The sequence below is a fragment of the Spinacia oleracea genome, chromosome 5 (assembly GCF_020520425.1).
Source record: "Spinacia oleracea cultivar Varoflay chromosome 5, BTI_SOV_V1, whole genome shotgun sequence".
Classification (NCBI taxonomy): Eukaryota; Viridiplantae; Streptophyta; class Magnoliopsida; order Caryophyllales; family Amaranthaceae; genus Spinacia; species Spinacia oleracea.
Window position 1 is genome coordinate 16,330,515 of NC_079491.1, and position 22,426 is coordinate 16,352,940.

Here is a 22,426-nt window from a genome sequence, read left to right on the forward strand (position 1 = left end):
GCTAAGCATGGTGAGGCTGCACTGCATGATACTATCCAACAACTACATAAATAGATTATAGAGCATCTGAAAAAACAAAAAAGGAGTTTATTCTATTAATTTTAAGATGGATTTAGTAGTACAAGTGGATTAAAGTCTAAACTAAAAGTGCATTATAATCTACTGAACAATAAATAAATAAATAGCATTTTTAAGGTTATACAAACACTACTGAACATCAAGTTTCAATCGCAATAAAGCAGGGTGTGATTTGGTTAACAAGTGATGAAGAAAAAAACAATTCAAGAAGTTACCTTTATGGTGGCTACATCGGTTGCTGATGGCTTCAAGTCTAGGGCAAGTCCGAAATGCAACATTGCCTTATCATGCATGTTCTTTCGCTTATAGATCTTACCAAGTCCAAAATGCAACTCCGGGCCAAGGTATTCTACTACGTGTCGATAGCGATTTGACTCTACAAGGTTGGTGTGATAATCTCCTATCTCTCGGAAGACGTAAAAGCAACATACGGTTTCTCATTCATCGGCAGAGGCCGAATATCGTTCTATGGCAGCTCTTACTTGCGAGCTAAAATGGTTGAAGGGGTTACTATTGAGTCTAGGTGTTCATCATCCAAACACTTTTTTATGACAGTCAATCTTCCTTATATACACATCGCAAAAAATCCAGTATTTCATGAACGCACCAAGCATATTGAGATCGACTGTCACTTCGTTCGGGATGCCATGACAGAAGGAATAATTGCACCATCTTATGTCGCGTCTGCTTCTCAACTGGCCGACATTTTCACTAAAGCTCCGGGGAAAAGCCAGTTTGATTTTTTATTATCCAAGTTGGGCATTCACGATCTTCACCATGCTCCAACTTGAGGAAGGGTGTTAAGCTAGGATATATTTATCATGTTTTAGTATTTAAGTCAAATTAATATATCTAGGTAATAGAGTTTATGTTGGACAAGGGCTTAGGGTGAGTTTATCCCCATACTCACCTCCAATCTTCAGACTCTGACACATCAGCTTTCCACTAACTTTTTCATTATCCAGAATCACAAAAAACTCAACCTATTTTTACACATTATCCCCAGACTCACCTCAAAACTCACCTAACTCTTAAAATTATATTTTATGTATATATTTTTTTTTTGTACATTTTCTAAATAATATTGAAACCATGTTTTCTTATATACAAACAATGTAGACCTGATCAACATGCAGGCCGGGCCGGGTTCGGGTCGGGCCGAGGACATAAAAATCTGTCCATCGTGTCGGCCGAGGCGGGGCGGGCCAATTTTGTATGCCCAAAACCCGCTATTTCGGGCCAAAAATAGGGGGCTTTTCGGACCAATTTCGGGCTAGGCCAAATTTATAACTAAAATTGTTGTTTTGCGTTGTCCAAAGCCCGCTATTTTTTTAAAAAAAACGGGTCGGGCTCGAGAATCGGGCCGGAATCTTCTGCCCAAAACTCGGTAATTTTCGGGCCGGGCCCATGTTGGATCGCTCTAAAACAAAGTAATTTATAATTCGAGAAAAAAATTAAAAAAAAAAACAGAAAATGTTAATTTCGAAATTGACATATATTCCGTACAAATTAGAAACAATAATACAACATATTAAATTCAAAATATCTAGAACATAAATTTAAAAGAAAGTGAAACAAAATAATACATAAACCATCAATAATTTAGTTGGGTGAAATAAGATAAATTAAGTTTGATGATGTGGCATGATTTGATTGGAGGAAGAAAAAAATGGAGTCTTAAGTGAGTCTTGAGTGAGTCTTGGATTTTCAAACTCACCTCAAGACTTGGGGTAGTCTTTTACCACATTATCTCAAGATTTAGACTTGAGACTCACCTCAAGACTCACTTCAAAATTAGGGATAAACTCACCCTTACGTAGAGTGTTTGGCTAGATTCCTATGTCTAGCTATATTAGGAGTCTTACGTATAATCTTGTAATATAAATAAGGGCATTGTTCCGTCCACAAGGCACAAGCTTCAATCATCTCAATAATATTTTATAAACTCTCTCAATAATATTTTACAGTTATGGATGTAATTTTGGAGGACAAGCCTCCTTGAACAATCATGTAACCGGTTAACTATTTTCGAAAATGATAAAGGTCGCAACATGAGACATTTAAGCCGTGTCACAATCATGACATGGCATGCTTATGTGTCATGATTTAAATTGGAAACTAAAATATTTAACTTATATAATCTATTATACATGTTTCAAAAAAAAAAAAGTAGGGAAATCTTAATATTCTAATTTGTTTCCTTTTTTATCTCGAATACCTTATTTACATATTTTCATAGTAAAAATATTGAATTGATAGTAAAAATAATTTGATGACGCATACCCTATGTAAGATTGCGACAACTAAATGTTGTCAGGGATTTTTCCAAGCGAAAATGATAAAGGTCGCAACATGCGACCTTTAAGCCGTGTCACAATGATGACATGGCATGCTTATGTGTCATGATTTAAATTGGAAACTAAAATATTTAACTTATATAATCAATTATATATGTTTCAAAAAAAGGTAGAAAAATCTTAATATTCTAATCGGATTTTTCATGAAATGCCCCCGAGGTTTGCTTTAATGCACCAAATACCCCTAAACTTTCCAGAATGCACCAAATACCCTCGAGGTTTTAATAAATAACACAAAATGCCCATAATAAGCATTTTTCGTCCATTCCGTTAAGTCTCCGTTAACATTAAATTTTTTTCTTTTCTTTTCCTTTTTTTTCTTTCTCTTTCTTGTTCCTTTGTGATGTCTCCTCTTCTTCCCAGGAGTCTGCAAATCAATCCTCCAAATTCCATAATCTCCGCTCCTTTCTAACTCCCTCTGTCAATCCTCCAAATCCCATCATCTTTGCTCCTTTCTCTCTCCCGTTGCTTCTTCCAAATCAGTATCCATCGCCACCCACAACCACCAAGGAACCCTTCCTCTTCTCTTCTCCTTTTCTTTCTTAAACCCAGAAAATCAACTTTTACATCCCAGAAAAATCAGCAAAAATCAACGATTATATCACCAAAACATTCGTAACAAGATCCAAAACCAACAAAAAATTCAAAACCAACAAGATCCCAGAAAATTTCCAACAAAAAATACTCCAAATTAATCGATGAAAATACTCCAAAACCCTACTGTGCAGATTTATTCCAAAAAAAATAAAAAATGTGTTCTTCCCCAAATTGATTTTCCCCAAATCAATTTAAACCTAAATCGCAAAATCGTGTTCCATTGATTCCCACCTGGTTAAAATGGCTGGAGGATCTACGAATCCTCTATACCTCCATCAGATGGTCTCATATCATCTCCATCTCTAAACTCACAGGATCGGAGCTTCAGATTACCGAACATGGCGTCGGTCGATGGAAATGACGCTTCAATTCCATGGTGGTTTGAGATGAGAAAGATGATGATATGAGAAAGATGATGGTGGTTTGAGATGAGAAAGATGATGATAATGATGGCGCCGGTCGATGGAAATAACGCTTTCATGGTGGTTTGAGATGATGATGATGAGAAAGATGATGATGGTGGTGTGGTGATGAACAAGCAATTAACTTCACGTACATATTTTGGGTCAATTTTTGTTTTTTTTAATTAATTAGATTTTTAGGGTCTTGATTTTTTAGATAATAGTTAATTATTATTTTTAGGGGTTTAATTAATTTAATTAAGTGGTAATATTATGATTAGTAGAGAAAATTGTTGAATAAGGGTAAAAAAGTAAAATAATGTTAACGGAGACTTAACGGAATGGACGGAAAATGCTTATTATGGGCATTTTGTATTATTTATTAAAACCTCGAGGGTATTTGGTGCATTCTGGAAAGTTTAGGGGTATTTGGTGCATTAAAGCAAACCTCGGGGGCATTTCATGAAAAATCCGTATTCTAATTTGTTTCCTTCTTTACATCGATTACCTTATTTATATATACTTATAGTAAAAATATTGCATTGATAGTAAAAATATTATGATGACGCATAGGTTACGTGCAGGGGCGGTGCCAGTAAGGGTTCAGCGGGTTCAACTGAACCCTTACTGGACAGGGAGAAGCATTATATACTTTTAACCGCTACATTGTATCACAAATGAACCAAGTAGTGCAGTGGTTTTGAGATCAGTATCTTACACAAAGATCTAGGGTTCGATCCCTAGCGTGCTCCCATGCTTTATTTATTTATTTATTTTTCCTTTCCTCTTTTTTTGTTTTCCCTTTACACTTGAAGAAAAACTCCAGTAACTTTCTTGTTTACTAATTACTTTTTGAAAATTTATTCATGAATTAGGTTTGAAACTTTGAATATTTTGGTGTAAATAAATTGCTAACTTGGAATTAAAATTAAAATTTATGATCTTGAATAGATGGATATGAGATGAAGGTTTAGCTTAAAGATTGTGTCACAAAAAATTTCTGCTTGTTTTTTTACCAAATTCAAGACCACTTCAACCACCTTTAAATGAACATCCAACACCACAAAATGAAGCTCTAATACAAGAAAATGAAAACTCGAGGAGTTCAATTATAGTTTTTTTAGTGTTATTGTAATAGAACACGTGTACCACCGAATTGTTAGTTATAAATTGAATTTCGGATTATAATGTATGATTTTGTTATGCGTTTGAAAATTCCGAACCCTTATGCATAGAATCCTGGCACCGCCACTGGTTACGTGGCGCCTATATGTACCAATTAAACTGCGACAGGTAAGATTGCGACAACTAAATGTTGTCGCAACTTGCGAACTTTATCATCACCCTTTTCCAAGAAACGTAAACTTTCGCTATAGGCACTGACCCTTGAAAATACTCCTAGAAATGTTCCAGTAATAAGTTGATATGCAACCTGAAAATGTTAAATCATTAAAGCATTAAGTTGCACTTCCAGATTCCAGTGTAATAAGCGGAACAATAATAATGGATATTCAAACTTGATAGAAATCAAACAAAATAACAGATATGCAACGAACTTGAATGAAACCTTATTACAATAATAATAATATCACAAATTCTTGTTTACAAGGGGTGTACAGTGATAATTTTTTTATTTTATTAAAACTTATTTCTTCAAAATCACTAATAATGTATAATATTAATCATTTAACCATTTAAAATGTTTATCTATCAACTTTTTTTTACTAATATAAAAGTTAATCAAAACTAGGTTAAAGTTACAAATAAATGGATAAAAGTTATCTTGGTGTACGATAAATTTATTATACACCTTATGCGCACAAGACCTTTTGTAATAATATTTTTTCAAAAACAAAATCCATCTAACTAACTATAAGTATAACTAACTTGAATACAGTAAAAACATTTCAAACAAACTTTCCAAACAGAATTTCCCGCCGTCCTCTCTTTCTAGTTTCTTCCTTAATCTTCAATTTCCCCAGAATACTAGTTTCTTAATTTCAAGAACCCAGTTTCTTTCTACCCAAATATCTGATGGCTTCTCTTCATTCAGCAACCAATTCAACCCATGCGTCTGATCTTGGGTTCTTCCTCATTCGAAATTTCATTTTAATGGGAACTACTGCTGCTGCTTCAAACAACGCTGTTGAGAGGTGCAACCAAATTCTGGTTTCACATAATATCAGCAGAAAGATTTGGCAGAATGAGGAATCTGGCAATTGTAAGTCTTCAATTTCAATTAGCTAATTCAATGTATGGTTCATGGCTTCATGCTTTTTGGGTTTCTGTATGATTTTTACAAGTTGATTAATTTGTATGATACTTGGTCAACACTGATATTCTTTAAAAGACAATTGCAGATTCAATGATGTGATAAAAACTTTAAAATATATGATTATGTAAATATTAGTTCAATGTAGGTTGCATGCTTGTCCTTGGGTTTCTTTAAGATTTTCTTAAGTTTATGAATTTGTATAACGTAAGATATTCTTTGAACATTTTGCAAGACTAATGGAAATATAAATCCGGAGTAGTATGCTTAATTTCAATATGTAATTAGTTGTAAAAAAAAATTAATGAGGAAGTGTGATTATGTTAGGTGCAATATCTGATGGTTCCTTTCCTGGAGCCTCAGCCTCAAGTAGTCCCTCAAGATTCATCATAGATTCTCCTGTAAGTCCTTAAAATTCGCGGTCTGATATTTGCGTATAGTAGTATCTTGGAGTAGTTTATTAATTGATTTTCGATATGGTTATTGGGTTTGAACTTTCAGGGTCGAAAAGTAGGTGATAGACAGCCAAATGGTTATTTGGCCAATCAAAATGGTGTACACAATGTGAATCCTAATGGTGCCGGTAATGGAAGGGGTGCTAATATTCATCCCAATGTTGGGAATGTGGGACCTGTTATGAATGGAATTGGTGGTAATCATGGAGGGAATGGGAATGGGAATGGGAATGGTGCTGGTGCTGGTGCTGGTGCTGGTGCTGGTGCTGAAGGCAATGGTGGGGAGCCAATTACGATAAACAGGTACACTGCGAATAATGAGTATATCGAAACCATTGAAACGCAGATAATTGCAAATAATTATGCTAGTTGGAATGCCTTTGCCGGAGCTATCAGTCATCTTTGGCATGAGAGGAACGACAATCCAGTCCCCACTGGGATACCACATCCGTATCCTTTATTCTGTTGGCCAGGGAGTATTTCTGTCTATGGACGTCTTGAAGCTAATGATGATCTGCATTCTGTCGATTTCGATGTGCTAAACCCTGAGGAATGGGGAGATGTAAGAGAACAAATCAATTACCTCAGGCTAGTTGAGCTCGGCCAACCTGGTAATTTTTCCCAATATTAATTAATGTATGTATGTATGTATGTATGTTTTTGGTTAGTAAATGTTGATAATCCTTACTTTATTTATTGTCCAGGGAACAGAACAATTATTATACATAGGTATAATGCAAATGATGAGCATATAGAAACCTTCAACAGCCAAATAATTGCCTATGGATATGGTAGTTGGTATGCCTTAGCCCGAGCTATATTTCAAATATGGAAGCAGAGGAACCTCAATGTCAATGAACCTGAGATAGCACAAATGAATCCTGACTTATGTTGGCCTGGGAGTATGCCTGGCTTTGGAATTCATGTATCTGGGCAATTGCTGCCTTTAAACTGGCCTGAACATGCATGGGGATCTGTAAGAGGGGTAATCAATAGCCTCCATCTGTTTGAGGAGGCGCAACATGCCAACTGACATCACCTACAAACAAGGAACTTAATCTTGCAAAATTAAATACTCTTTTTGTTTTGTTTTTTCAGTCTGGGAAGACATATTAGATTCTATACATGTGAGAATGCTTTCTAAATTCCAAGTATGAAATTCAATGTGTACAATTTGTAAAAAAATCCTCATGCAGAGAAGGTTAAATAAAATGGAGTTTTTCTTGTTTCCTAAACTTTGACCACACAGACTTTAAACACAGATAATACTGAAAATTGCATGACTGAATGTCATAGAACTAGCCTGTATGTCTGTGTCATTCTTTTCTCATTAACCCTGTGAATATCATTATCTATATTGCACAAGAAATTTCCAGCAAATTTCCGGAACTAGTTTCAAATTTTTAATTTATTCACTCTTAAAATCAAATCATTGTTTGGGAGGGTTTTTATATATGTTAAGAAGGCAGAACAGTATATAGAGTAATTTGGTTCTTCTATACAAAGACTATGTTTTTATCTAGTGTTATTCCTTCGATCTTCCCTGCTCAAACCTGTATCTAGGTATCACCTGCATGAACTGTAGTCCTACAAAGATGCTGAACAGATTTGTATGTGAAATAAGCATAAAGCAGGATATGAGGCCTGTATTCTTTTGTACTCTAATTCCCCATTTCCATCTGAAGCAATGTTTGGCATTTCGGTTGCCCTTGTTCACTTATAACTGTGGCATCTACTTTTGGTTCAGAACTCAATCAATCATCCATTAAGAAACAGTAAAATAACCTGAGAGATCACTAAACAAACATAAACATTCAGAGCTTGCACTTCTTTGCCTTTGATTTCAGGCATATAGTCGACCCGTTTCCCGCTAAAAATGACAGAAGACGTCAAAATTTAAGTAGAAGAATATGACAAAAGTCTGAGCAAGAGTCTTGGAATTTCAAGGCTCTACCTAAGACGTTTAAATAGTACATTCAATTTTAATTATTAGTATTTTTTTTATTTATTTATTATTTTCATAAGTTTGAGGAGTCTTGAATGAGTACGAGGGGTGAAGTGGAAAATTTAGGTAAGTCTGAAAGGATCTCAACAAATTCTGATTAATTAAAAATAAATAAAAATTAATAAAAAGATGACGTGGATGTCTTAGCTTATACTAGCGCTAATCTTGCTCTTGGTATCAATATACATTTTCAAAATATCTAGTTGTTATTATTTTTACTAATACATAATTAAAGATATTAATAGTCAAAATTACCAACATAGAGTTGGCTAAAGTGGTAAGCAGCTTGATGCCATTTAAGGGAGGTCTCGGGTTCAAGCCTCGCCGTATGCAGAAATTCTTGTTGGGAGACTCACCCACTATAAGCAAAGTGTGTGACCCGGGTCGGATCCGAATAGAACCGGGTGTGCTATGCGTAAAAATATTAATAGTCAAAATTATTATATGAATATTATAGAAAGTCAGAATGATACACCTAATGTAAAACGGAAGCATGTAGAATCTTTGTGTATAAGTAAAGAGAAACCAAAGACGCTTCATCGCATTAAGAGTACTTCCTGAGACGTCGTCCCAAATGCTTCAACATAATTACATAAACCAAAAATAAAATGAAGATCGTGACTACATAAATAGATTATAGAGCATCTGAAAAACCAAAAAAGGAGTTTATTCTATTAATTTTAAGACGGATTTAGTAGTACAAGTGGATTAAAGTCTAAACTAAAAGTGCATTAGTGACACTCAAGGTGTGCTAAAAGAACAATAAATAAATAGCATTTTAAGGTTATACAAACACTACTGAACTACAGCTGATATACACCTTTCCCATTGCCTGATTTACAACACTTAATGCCCGCAAAACTGGTTGGTATTTTACAGCGTCACCTGGTTGGGACTTGGGAGCGATCTGGTCAACCATCGAGAAGCTTATATCGATGGAGGGTTAACCAGGACAACTCCCCAGGGGCCAGAGGGTTCCGATTCTGTTGTAATGTATTCGATAAAATTTATAAAATATCATCCAAGTCGTCTGGCACGTGCAACTTCTCAATGGCAGCCTGAAACCACAACCAAAGTTATAACATACATCAAGGTATATTAAAGAGAAAAATTATCACCCTAATACGATCACGCATAAAGTTTAAATCGCAATAAAGCAGGGTGTGATTTGGTTAACAAGTGATGAAGAAAATAACAATTCAAGAAGTTACCTTTATGGTGGCTACATCTGTTGCTGATGGCTTCAAGTCTAGGGCAAGTCCAAAATGCAACATTGCCTTATCATGCATGTTCTTTCGCTTATAGATCTTACCAATCAATGCATAGATACTGCATTCACGAGGTGCATATTCCTTGAGCTCTTCCAGGACCCTTAGAGCTGCATCATAGTTTTCCATGCTAGACAATACAATAGCCTTCTGATACATGGGAAGAGGATTCTTTTTATCTGCTAATATAGCTTTCTCCATCATCATCAACGCATCCTCATTTCTCTATTTAGCAACATAAAACAATTTGGATAAGAATGATGAGAATAAAGTTGTCACACAAGAAACAACGGCCACAACATAACCAGCATACCTTTAGAGCATGAAGAGCTGTTCCAAGATATGACATGATCACAGACGAATGCGGATTTATCTGGTACGCAACTCGAAAATGATGTTCGGCAAACTCAAACTTCTCTTGGCGAAGGTAGACCATTCCAAGGCCGTACCATGCATTGTAATGTCGTGAATCAACACGAAGAGCATTCTGAAAGCTTTTCACTCCACTCTCAAAGTCCTCCAAAGCAACATGTTCATGACCACAGAGAGTATGAGCATACGCAAACCTTGAATTAAGTTGCACAGCTCGCTGGAAATTTTTCAAAGCTGTATCATGATCTTTTTGCAAACTGTAACAATTGCCCATGGCACACCTGCACAGCCAAGTAACAAAAAAGCAGTGTTGGGGGCCCAAAGATATGCAAAAAGAAACATGCTCAAACTAAAGGAAATGTCAAACTCAAGAGCCTCTTAGCCAACAAGTGAGAAATCAAGCATTGTGCTACTCTTTAAATTCACTTGCTTTTTAAAAATTAAAATAAAAACATCACAGAAAATAAAAATCCGGAGTACTGAAGTTTGCAAAGATATTAGAGATTAACTTGAATGATAGGTAATATGTAACATATGCTACTCTTCAGGTAATATAAAAGCATTGTGCTACTCTTCAGTCAAATGATAGGTAATATAAAAGCATTGTGCTACTCTTCAGTCAAATGCGTTAATTAATACCCAAGTAACACATCTTCACACCGTGTTACATTCATGTTCACACCATCTTTTTTAACGAATGTCCTCACAATTTTTTTAACTCTCTATCTACGTTTCCTATTTACATTCAACTATTTTTTTTAACCTGTGTGCCAATGCGAACTGTACTTCGCGATATAGAGAATAGAAAATAATATGTAACATACGAAATTACTTTTTTTTTGCATAACAAACTAATTTCTCAGTTTTTATTTTAATATAGGATCAAGAAACCATTTGAAAGAAAAGTAACAGAAGAGCAAAAACAGACTAATGTTAGGGAGTACTGTCCATGCCTTCTTTTACAATTAATCATAAGTATCGAGTTCGAAAGCCCACAAAGCAAAGGATTAATAACCCACAGGTCACCCTCTTTCTTTGTTAAAGCACAACTATAGATGGTGTTAATGGAAAGATCTCACGCTGTTGAGTGTTAAGTAGCTCAAGCTCCTCTTTTCACAATCTATTGCCCACAAATAATAAAAAGTTTGTGTGGTTATATCAGAGTGGTGGACTGGTGCGTTGGAGAGAGAAGGTGCACAAGATAACAAGATTACTTCACCATTGACCACCAGACATGGGTTTTAAGTTAATTTTTTCAATATATTGATGAGGAAAATGCCAGAAATGTGTGTGTCAGACAGAATAAGAGAAACCATTTTTGTCTGTTAATCCAATTATTTTAAGGCTTTTCTAGAGAATAAAACTTTTTATAAGCCCTTTGGCATTATTGATGCATTTCACTTGAGTAATTTTGCCTTTCCAAGATGCCATGTATCAGACTTTGCAAACACAACAGCACAAGGCACATGAACTCAAACACCATCACACGAGGAAGTAATTACCTACCTAAAACGGTTAAACCTCAAGATCTCAGATGCTAGATACAAGGACAAGGTGGGAACAAATATTGTTGAAAAATAAATTTTCATTTCACTGTTAGGACTTCACAAGTTGTAGTTTTAGGCTGATCTTGCTTGACATATATAAAAAAAATTAAATAACTTCTGCTTAATACTTATATGACAAACATATAAAACAGCCAATTCATAGTTACAGGATCTATCAGAAAGTACCATGTTTGAGGAGCCAAACGATCAATTGATTGCAGCTCCTGAGCCAGGTAACTTAGTTTCATATCTTCCTTTAGATGCTGCAACAAAAGATTTTCCGATTCCATGTCACACCCAGAATATAAGCACCCCAACCCCTCTTCATATATTGAGGGGTGACAAAAGATAGACACCATAAGAAATTGAAGATGCATAAGATGGTAGTTTCCAGTGCAATTAGATGGAGGAAATAAAATTTTAGGTTTAAAAGTTTGAGAAAAAGACACAAGATCATAAAAAACTCACATAAAGAACGGTGGAGTAAACATCCATTCCATCTAAGCTGCAAGGACACTGCCGTCGAGCGAGACTGAAGGCACGATCAGCTTCTAAATAATCAACTAATTCAAAATATGCTCTCCCAACCTAAGTAAACAACCAACCACTATTAGCCAGCAATTCTGTTACAAGCTGTCAAAAAAAAATCTGTTTAATGCTCCACAACATGAAAGTACCATAGGTCTGTCATGAATAGTATTTAAAATACATAAATCCACCAAGCTACAAAATGAGCAATCGAGAAACAACAGTTCACAGTCATGATATGACGCCATATTGACAACAAAAGGGAAGAGAATCCAGGAGATGTGTTATAACTGCAAGAATTTTCATTAAAATGTACTAGAGCAAAAGCGACAAATGACAGATAATCCAACGATGTTAAGTATATTGAGATGACAACCGCCAGAGAACTAATCTGCATGGCATTTATTAATGACAAAATGTTAATACTAATCTGCATGGCATTTATTAATATGTATTCCTGCGTGGGAAAATTCACAATATAAGCAGAAGTTGTGTGAAGCACCTAAATAATAAATGGTGAAGCCTAAAATTTTGACTAGATAAACCAATTTAAAAAGATTTTCTACATGTGCTAGTTATCTCTAGAAATAAATTTACATCTAAACAGGGGCATATACATAATTTTTCTCAGCATGTTCATCTGATAAGTACAGATAAGAAACAGGTGGTCTGAAACAGTTAAAATGATGCCATTACATGCTGATCCACTAGAAACAGATAATTTCATTCTAAATGCTAGAGTAAATAGTAATGGCTATCCCGCCAACTAGTCTCCACTAGGTTTACATTACAGGGTAAACAAAGAGCGCCTCTACAAGACTACAAAGAGTACAAACAAATAAGACCTTTAGCACTTATCATCAGATGAATTGTCAAAAATTACGGAAAGAACAAGTATTTTCCATGTTCTTAGCAAAAAAGAAAGATAGCTCATACTGCAGGGTAGAATGAAATAAGGAAAATAGATTATACCTGGGAAAGAACCCAGCTAGTATTGTAATGTTTAGGCGGGAGTTTCTTATAGATCTCCAATGCCTCCTGCAAAACCAGAGGAATGATGAATTAAAAAGCTATGACAGGATTACAAGGCATCATAGTTCAAATAGATAAAACTATTGATGTCCTGAAACAGGCATCTGGATTAGCACACTTCAGTTACTTAAGCGGACAGATATTATTACCTGGCACTTGTACATGCAAGAAAGTCTATACCCATCCCCCAACAGTCTCCACAAGCCTAAAATTTCTAGAGCCCCGTTACGGACTTTAGAACCATCATGAGTCGTTCTACATAAACTCATAGATCCACCATCCTGCTCTGTAGATCCGGCATCAGAAGAGGAAGATGTACAAATACTTGCTTGTGTATTTATTCGAGAATCATCAAATGCCTCTTGGCGAATTCCTGGAGGAGATCTTAATTGTGAGGAAATCTAGCAACATTCTAATTTTAGCCAAAGATAATCATTTAAAGTGAGATCTATATAAACAAAACTGTTTCTTTCAAAACAAACAAAATTTACTAGCAGAATAGCATGCATGATTTAAAAGTCAAACAAACAGGAAAAAAATCACCAAAATTAGAATTTTTTTACTGAAAAAAGGCAATTATGTGGACAAATTCAGCATTTGAACTAAATTGCTATTGTTACTAGCATTGCAATTAGTAATGCAGGTTTATATGGTAAAAACTAAGTGCAGACATGAAAGATGAACTTTGACCAGACTTCTACAAGCTTAGATTTCAAGAAAGATATGGCAGGAGAACTTTAACGTCGCAAATAAGTATTATTGTTCAATGGTCCTCCGAAGGAGAGTCTATAGAGGGAATACATTGCGGAAATATGGCCATCTTACAATACTTCCTAAAGGATTTTTACAAAATTCCAATACCCTCTTTTTGTGGAATGGGTTAAACGTTCAAAACCTCACTTTACACATAGATTTGTATGTCCTCTAAACCAATCAGTTAACCAGAACCCATGGCACTGATTTTGCGTAAAGATAGTATAGACAATGCAAAATCATACAGTGACCTAAAGATTTCACGAACCATCAATACAAATTTAACAAAATCAATAAACAATAGTCACTCAGAAACACAAAATTTATTCAGATAGAAACAACAAATACTCAAGTTCAGCTACTACAACTCCAAAAAGATTATCACCTTCTTCAAAACTGTCACTTGGCCCTGCCTGTCCTTTGCGAAGTGTCACAGAGCGTAATCCTGCACTGCTTAACCTAGAATTTCCAATATTCTTCAAGGATTGATTGGTTCCGTTTCCGGTTGATGACGTTGTAGTTGCGTTGGTGCTTCCTCCGGCTTCCCCCGCAAGTCGTGTACTTCGTCTGGGAATAGAATCAGAGAATAACCTCCCAGATATCTGAAGGTGAACACAAATGAAAAATATGTTGATCCATGATACCAGAGCAAAGCACAAAAAGAAGTACAATCTTTCAGCTTAAGATCCTCTATCCTGGACCGGGCTTTCTCAAAGCATTTATGAACCAAATTTGTTTTCCCAAGTCACATACAGAGTAAGCTAACTGCCAAGTAGATATACTGCTAAGAATTAAGAGCCATTAAAAGGGATCTGAACTGTCACATTCCTGAAAACAATTATAGGAGCCTCAAGTTCTTTTAAAAAGAATTGATCAAAGCATTTATCATCAGAAAAATAAACAGAATCATATGGAACTGACATGTGAATCATGCTACAGAGAATTAGAAAAAGGTATAAAACCAAAAGAAACTTTCAGAATAAGAAGCACAGAAGTATTTAATATCAAAAGATTTAGGAAACAGTGAGTACTAGGCCAAAAGAAAGAGGTAGTTTATTTCTCTATTAGTCGAGATTCAAATTAGCAAATAGCAAGAACCAACTACCTTTATATTCTCAGCAGCATGTCATGCTGAAGTTATTATTAAAAAAAATAACAATAATGTTTCCAATTTAGTTATTACATCAAATTTGGGATGGTGCCTATCGTTGGATAATGGATATGCAATTCACTGCAGAATTGAGTTAAGAACTATGATGTTACGACTTTCGAGCAAATACTTTGGTTCAACTTATTTTAACTCCTTTTGACTTATTTAAAAAAAAAAAAATAGAGATAAGTTAGAAAAAATAAGTCCAGAAGTTCAAACAAACAAGTTCTTTTCAGACATAATAGGTTTGTTCGGACAAAATAAGTTTACATGAAATTATTTCATATGGAACAGAGCCTATGTCTTATCTACTTCGATATATTTTGCAATCACTTCAATAACCGATCTCATCCACAAATTTATTGAGTCCAAATCTCTTAAATAAACTCATTTAAAAAAAAACTTGTCTCATTAACATTTTGACAAATTCATCAGGAAAATAACTAAAATCACAACTAACTTTCAGGGGTTAGGTCAGAACCTTTCTCAATTTCCCTTCATCCACAAACTTCCTTCGAGGGGCTTGAAGAGTCGTGCTTACTGTTGACTTTGGTGAGCTTTCACTGCTTGCTGAGGCAGTGTTTTGCTGTACATGCCTACAAACGGGTGGAGGAGCAATACCGGACAGCTGTAGCAGAAAGAAAAAGAAGTTCAGAGGCCATAGAGCTTATAAATATCGCTACATTTTGACAACAACGCTGAAGAAGATTAAATATTTATGTAGTATTTCATTGGCTAAGCACCACTAAAATAATGTTCTTCCAAAAGAAGAAAAAAAAAATTAACTCGGAGTATGCGGTTTGCTACCAATAAATATTAATGCACAATTTATTTCAAAACTTACCAATTCGTGCAAAAGAAGGTAAGGATAAACAAAGAATGCCTAGATAAAAACAAAAAGGAAGGTTCAGAGCTCACAAGTTTTCACCTCTTACTTTCACACCCAAAAAACACTCAGCAGACTCTGCTCAACATAGTCACATACTGAAAGCAATTTGTGCTCCACTGGCGAAAACTAGATTTAAGATATTTAACTGATAACCAGGATCCGGAAGTGATACAATCATTATATAACCTTTCAGACCGGAAACCTTTGCTGGTGACATATTTTCTATTTTACAGTTACTGGAGGAAGGAAGTTGACATCACCGACACTACTCACAAAATACGAGGGATTATCTGGACACCCCAGTACTAAGAATCATTAAGAAGGATTCTGCAAAGTGTGCCTCAGCAAACTAAAAGGATGATTTTGCTCCTCAGCAAAACAAAATATGAGGGAGGATCTGGAAACCCCAGTCCTCCGAAATCAGAATCATTAAGAAGGATTCTGCAGAGTGTACCTCAGCAAACTAAAAAAAATGATTTTGCTCCTCATCAAAAGAAATATACAACATCACAAACCAAAGGAGAAAATTTACAAAACCAATGTAACAACTTGTTTTGGTGAGAGAGAAGGTATTGGCTCTGAAAAGCATATGGAAACCAAGTTTTCACGGGTTAAAAGTTCAAGGTCACGTGTATTCAGAGCAAAACATCCAACAGAGCACCACTCTATACCTGCTACATGGAATATCATAACCATAAACTTGCAAAGGTTCAACTAATGATGATTCGAGCACAATCAAAAAAATAAATGGAATAGGGGTGTGATCTACCTATATTTTATGAAAGGAAGGAGACTGGAAAATGTATAAAGTTCACAGAGATTAAAAAAGGAATATGAGCAATGCACTAGTTGAAGCCTTGGATGGATGCAAGAATGTAACAGAAAGAGGTCATAAGACATACAATGAATTGAAAGGTAGTAATCAAGAAGTCCCTTAAAAAAGCTTGTTTATAACTCATAATACCAGCAGTAGGTGTTCATTTATTTTATGGCTTGCCCTTCAAAATAAGCTTGTTGCTAGTGAGTAGTGACTAGTGGCATACTATAGATGAGGAGGCTGTTTGAGACATAAATGAAGCACGTATTTAGAGGCAAAACTCGCAAAATAAGGTTTAGGAGTATTCTTGTTTAAACTGTAAAATCCACAGCAAGCTTAAAGGCATTGCTGCAGAAGATCCAGGTTTAAAGAGCCGGTTGAAAACAAGCAACAACAGTGGTAATAGTCAATTGACTCAATTCACCGATGGAAGGTCCAAATCCAGGACAGATCTTGTCTACGAGATTTTTCTTGCTGATGTTCCATGGATAGAGAGTAACAATAAGATATTTATAAAGCAATGTAAATAAAAGAAGAAACTGCAACAGTTATCTTGTTAAAAGCTTCCTGTGGATGCAATGATAACATAATGAGGGATACACTATTTGGCAAGAGTTTTTCTTCTTTTTTTCTATGTAAAAGATGTATTGATGTGTGCCCTTCCCTGGTGCTTCTGAGAAGGTGCCTAGGAGAATGAATCCTGATGCAGAGGAAAGGAGGGACATATTTACGATGTTGACTTGTTGAGGTGTGTTGCTCCAAAAGACAACAAATGCAATTCTTATATGGACAATTAAAATTCAACTATTTATCAAAAGTAAAACATATATTTTTCCCTAACCAACCAAGCGAACTCACAGACTTCAAAGCAAATTGAACAGTTTTATAATAATCGAATACTTCACACACTTAATAAGCATTTCATTCTTAAAGTTACTTTGTAAGAAAAGGATTGCTTAAATCTCCAAGACTTTAACTCACACTCACTCCCGCAGATAAAACAAGGCCCTGAGAGGGAAAAGAAATAGACGGACATACCTTACCTGAGAGGCCATTGGAGAAGGAGTGCTGTAAAATGACAAGCTGGAAGATACGCAATTCAGGGGCTGGTTGACAGCTGCTGAAGATGCAGTTGCTCCAGGATAACTTCCAGAAGCATCCTTTGCACTGTTACCATGGATACTTTTTAGCTGCCTCGGACTAGCGTCACCCAAGCTCTTGGCAGAAACTTGATTCTGGTCCTCAGTAGAAGCAACAAAGTTCTGAGAAATGAGGGCATGCTGCTGCTTCTGAATGGTATGGACAGCTGATTCACCAAACACTGTAGATGCTTCTTCAGCCGAACCTAAAATAGCAACACGGTCACCAAAGATTACAAGAGTAAAACTGGTGATATTTATCAATTCACGCCCTAAAGGCATGTCAACTAACATTCACTATTTCTACAATACCACCACCAGCAAACATCCTACATTTGGTAGTGCCTGGGGAAATCCAGATGTAAAGAGCCCATCTCCAACCGCTTCTACAGTTGTAAATAATTTCTAAAAATTATACTTCAACCAAATCCTACATCAGCAGCCAGAATTTCAATTGAAGACAAGTAGCACAGATAAGCAGAAAAGAAAACAGACACGAATGACTTATGGTCAAAAATCATAACTATAAGGACCTTCATGTAAGGAATAATTTCTCCCCCGTGACTGTAATATGACATAAGAGGGAATTTATTGTAAACTAGAGGTTTGACTAGATAGACCAGCAGAATACAAAATGGTATGGTGTTTTTCCAAGGTTTTCTGTAAACTGCTACAATAAGACCAGCTAAGCAAAGCCATCTGTGCTACTTCATCTCAAAATACTCTTGACACTTATCCCGAAACATATTTTTAGGACAAGTAGTTGTTTGGTTATCAATTGTTATTTTATTGAAAAGATATATGTATATAGGAGTTAGTGGTGTATTTATTTTATTGAATGAAAGAGCTTAGGACCCTAAATTTTTAATCTTGAGAATAGATATTACAACCTCCGTTTCACAATACGTGTATCGTATTCCTTTTTGGGATGTTTCAGAATACTCGCGTCATTTCAATTTTTAGTAACTTTTCTTGGGTGAAGTGTCGTAATTACCCTTTCTTTTCTCTTTTTATAAAGCGGATTTTCTTTTCCATATTCTCTTTAGTCTAATCAAATGGGCAAAATGGTCCATCTTCAACTATTTACCCACTTCATTGGTTATTGTGCAAAAAGAAACGATGCAATTATTGTGAAACGGAGTTAGTATAACATTAATGGGGTCAATCCCAAAATAAAAGTGTAAGAGTATTTGGGACGAATGAAAACAGAAAATATGAAGGGTACTTTGGGACAGAGGGAATATTAGATACTTGCAACACTTGCAAGTATCTAATACAAAAAGAAATTGCAACACTTGCAATTTGTACATTGTTTTAGGGAGAAAAAATTGCAAATGGTTGCTAGACCATGTGATATCACAAAAAGAAAAAAGTATATTTTATTGAAGATGGAGAGGAGAGAGAGAAAGAGTGGGCAAGGTATGAATAAAGTAAATGAGTTAAGTTGTAAAAGTTACTAAAAAAAGTAAGTGTTGCAATTTTTTGAAACATCTCAAAGTAGTACTGGCAAGTGTTGCAATCTTAGTGAAATAGAGGAAGTACATGTTTGATACAAATACAACATAGCAATTGAAGAGTTGGATTAAAAAAGGACAGTAAGACTAGGTCAACACTCTGCCTTGGAAAATTACAACAGAACATCAGATTCACTAACTAACCATAACAATTACAGCAAAATTGAAAGAAATGAATTGTTGTCCAACCATAAGTTGGAAGTTGAGACCAGTATACTTGACATCTCCACATGAATATGAAGTCTGTTCCTTATATGCATAAAAAACAGTAAACTACAACAAAAATATGAAAGGGTGGAAACTGCAAAATAAGAGTTAGGACAATGGAAATACCCAAAACACAAAGTTCCTCATATGCAGCCCAAAACAATGGATCAATGGATAACGCCTGCTTAAAGTGATGAACAGCACTCTTTCTTCGGTCAGTATACCTGAGAGAGAACAAGTTATTAGATACTATCATCAAGGAAGCTTTAAGGGTTAAGACAGTGTTGACAGAATGGAAATTCTTTTTGAGGAATCAGTAGCTACAAATCTAACTACATTATATTTGTAACATGGAATTATAGAGTTTATATGACGTGAGTATGGCCTCTTGCTCCTTAACCAAGGTCTCGGGTTCGAACCTTGGGCAAGGAAAAAATCTCAACTGGGAGGGATGTTGCCCATCGAGATACCCATGCAAACTCCCGCGGGAGATTAGTCCGCTAGCCAAAGGCGGTGGGAACTCCTCGTAGTAGAACCCAAAGAAAAAAAAAATGCACCAATTTTTTATTTCTTGAGAATCCGAGACGTCCTTAAAGATAGTTATATGAAATACTGAAAGACAAAAAAGATACCTGTAGACAAGTCCAAGAAGATAATGGCCAGCTGCACCATTCGGCACCTGCAACAAGAAAATTAATAATCATATTACGAAATGCTTCAAATGGTTCTTTTTAGACAATCAAGCAAGAATGAAATGCAACAACCAAGGGAATCAAAGAAAACAGTATGAGCTACAAATTTACCAAACCATCACAACCTTATGGTTAACAAGTCAATTACTATCCTTCGTAACAGAATTTAGACACGTAACATGAAATAACAATGAATGCTGTCGACACTCTAATTGAGCATTAAAGGGGGAATTACCTCTAGACCAGACTCATTAGCAGGGGACAATGCCTTTTCTGCTTCATTTAAAAGATCCATATGAAAGCATGAGAAAGCAAACAAGTAGCGGGATTGAGCCATTTGTGTGCCTTCACAAAATACAAACAAGAAAATCACAAGATCAAAAGAGTTGTCTTTAAAGGTGGACACAATATAGTTAAAACCAACTGAAAGAAGGCAATACGAAACTGCATGTTCAATACTCGGTTGCAGAAACCATGTAAAAATTTTCATCTACTCTAGGTTTAATCTCAAACAAAAAAGTTTCCACATACCTTTCAATATATGATATGCCGCATAAGCTTGATTATTCTGCAAGTAACAACTAGCCAACAATTGCAAGTTCACCTACATCCAATGGTACGAGAAAATCAAGATGTGATTGAAGAACAAGGATTACAGTTGCAGCAACTAGTAGCAGTTTCTGAGGTGATGTCAGAAATCAAAGAATCTTTCGCTGTTACTTCAGTTTACTAGATTTGGTATAAAATTACTCGAGCAGCATACAAAGAGGAATCCCACCCATCAAATACGGCAACATATAAAAGTGCAAGTAAAGGTGACACTATCATTGCCATATTTCCACCATCCACAAGGAAAACTGTTTTCAAAAGAGAGCCATTAACACCTTGATTGGACTAAAAAGAACTGATTCGGATACCCCTTATCCCCCCAGTTTTGGCGATCTTTCAAATGGTTCTCCTCCTAGCTCTTCAAGTAAAGCCGTCGTCTTCGGCCCTAGAGGCCCAAAAACTATAACCAAATGAGTGCAAGTGTGCAACAACCTTTTCACATTGGTTAAATCAAAATTCGATTAAAATTACACAAGTTCAAATCATGTCAATAGCCCAAGTTCAAGTCTCATCCAAGTAACTTCTAGCTGTGTTCTTGCCATTCATTTTTCCGTTATCAAAATGACAGCGCTGTGATAACAAAGTCTTTCACATAATCATATAATAGAGATTCCCCTAAGATCTGAATCTACCCCACCCAACACAGGTGTGAAAGAACTCACAACCACCAACCAAATGAGTATGAGTAGTTGAGTAAAAGTTGCTAGTGATAATCTACGCTTCATCGTGACTTCACCTCAGCTAATCTTACACCCCCTTACCCACCCCCTCACCACCCGAGTAAAAATATCTGCATTTTGCGCATTACAACGAACATCATAGCATAAGGGGAGAAATCCTACTACACATGTATTGCTACAACTTGAAGCACATACCTCGGAAGGGAACTCGGCACAAAGACGTTCACAAATGAAAATGGCATTGGAATACATGAAATGCCGCAAACTATTCTGAACTGAATCAACAAGTATGGCTTCCATGGCTGATCTGCTCACCATAGGAAAAAGATAAAATTTAATTTTTTTTTCTGTATTTTCAAACTTCACTATAAATTCAAGCTTAATAAACGTACAGCTTCAAGAAACTATGAGAAACTAAGAACAAGAACCCAGAATTTCCTCATAAGTAGCAAAGAAAAAAGAAATTGTGAAATTATCACAGAAAAAATAGATCATACAACACAAATAAAAACTTTTTTCTGTATATTCAAACGTTACTATAAATTCTTAAAATTTGAAATCGCGAAAAGGAGGGGGGGGAAGGGAATTCGCGTAGGAGAGATAGAGATTACCGGCAGAACGCCAGCGATGGAAGAGAGGAAGAGGCGGCGGCCACGGCGGCAAAAAGAAGATTGAGGACTACAGAGACGCGTGGAGGAGAGAGAAAGAGTGGAAGCTTAGGGTTTGAGGGTTGCAGGCATGGTGGAGCTTTGTGTTTGTGACAGAGAAGGAGAAGGGATGCCGATTTGAATTTTGAATTTCATTCCTCTTCACAGTTCTTTTCCGTTTATTAAACTTTTCAGCTTAGAGGTCAAAGGGTGATTGGCTGATTGCACTAATAGATCTGTTTTCAGTCTAGGCCTACTAATTTAGACCGAAGGTATGCGTACGATAAGTCTCAGATTGACATATTCGAATCCCCTCTTATTTGTAACTAGATTTTAGCCCGTGCGATGATGCACGAATTCTATTAAATTATTAAGTTAAAATAAAACTTATATATTTACCAACTGCTATATTCTATT

At 35.7% G+C, this 22,426-nt stretch overlaps 2 protein-coding genes across 2 annotated transcripts; one reads left to right on the plus strand and one right to left on the minus strand.

Moving 5' to 3' along the window:
• Nucleotides 1–5,334: 5,334 nt before the first annotated feature.
• On the plus strand, nt 5,335–7,395 carry LOC130460676 (uncharacterized). The gene is made up of 4 exons (XM_056828073.1): nt 5,335–5,654; nt 6,033–6,106; nt 6,207–6,771; nt 6,865–7,395. The coding sequence occupies exons 1-4, from the start codon at nt 5,468–5,470 to the stop codon at nt 7,191–7,193; spliced, it is 1,155 nt and encodes a 384-aa protein (XP_056684051.1). The 5' UTR covers nt 5,335–5,467; the 3' UTR covers nt 7,194–7,395.
• Nucleotides 7,396–8,811: 1,416 nt separating this feature from the next.
• On the minus strand, nt 8,812–22,194 carry LOC110786024 (cell division cycle protein 27 homolog B). The gene is made up of 16 exons (XM_021990533.2): nt 21,974–22,194; nt 21,558–21,669; nt 20,605–20,677; nt 20,309–20,418; nt 20,014–20,060; nt 19,508–19,605; nt 17,565–17,866; nt 15,297–15,443; nt 14,051–14,267; nt 13,062–13,285; nt 12,853–12,918; nt 11,821–11,940; nt 11,539–11,615; nt 9,747–10,086; nt 9,377–9,658; nt 8,812–9,223 (listed from the first exon to the last, which is right to left on the minus strand). Exons 2-16 carry the CDS (start codon nt 21,660–21,662, stop codon nt 9,173–9,175), a joined length of 2,259 nt encoding a protein of 752 aa, XP_021846225.1. The 5' UTR covers nt 21,663–21,669; nt 21,974–22,194; the 3' UTR covers nt 8,812–9,172.
• Between the last annotated feature and the right edge of the window lie 232 nt (nt 22,195–22,426).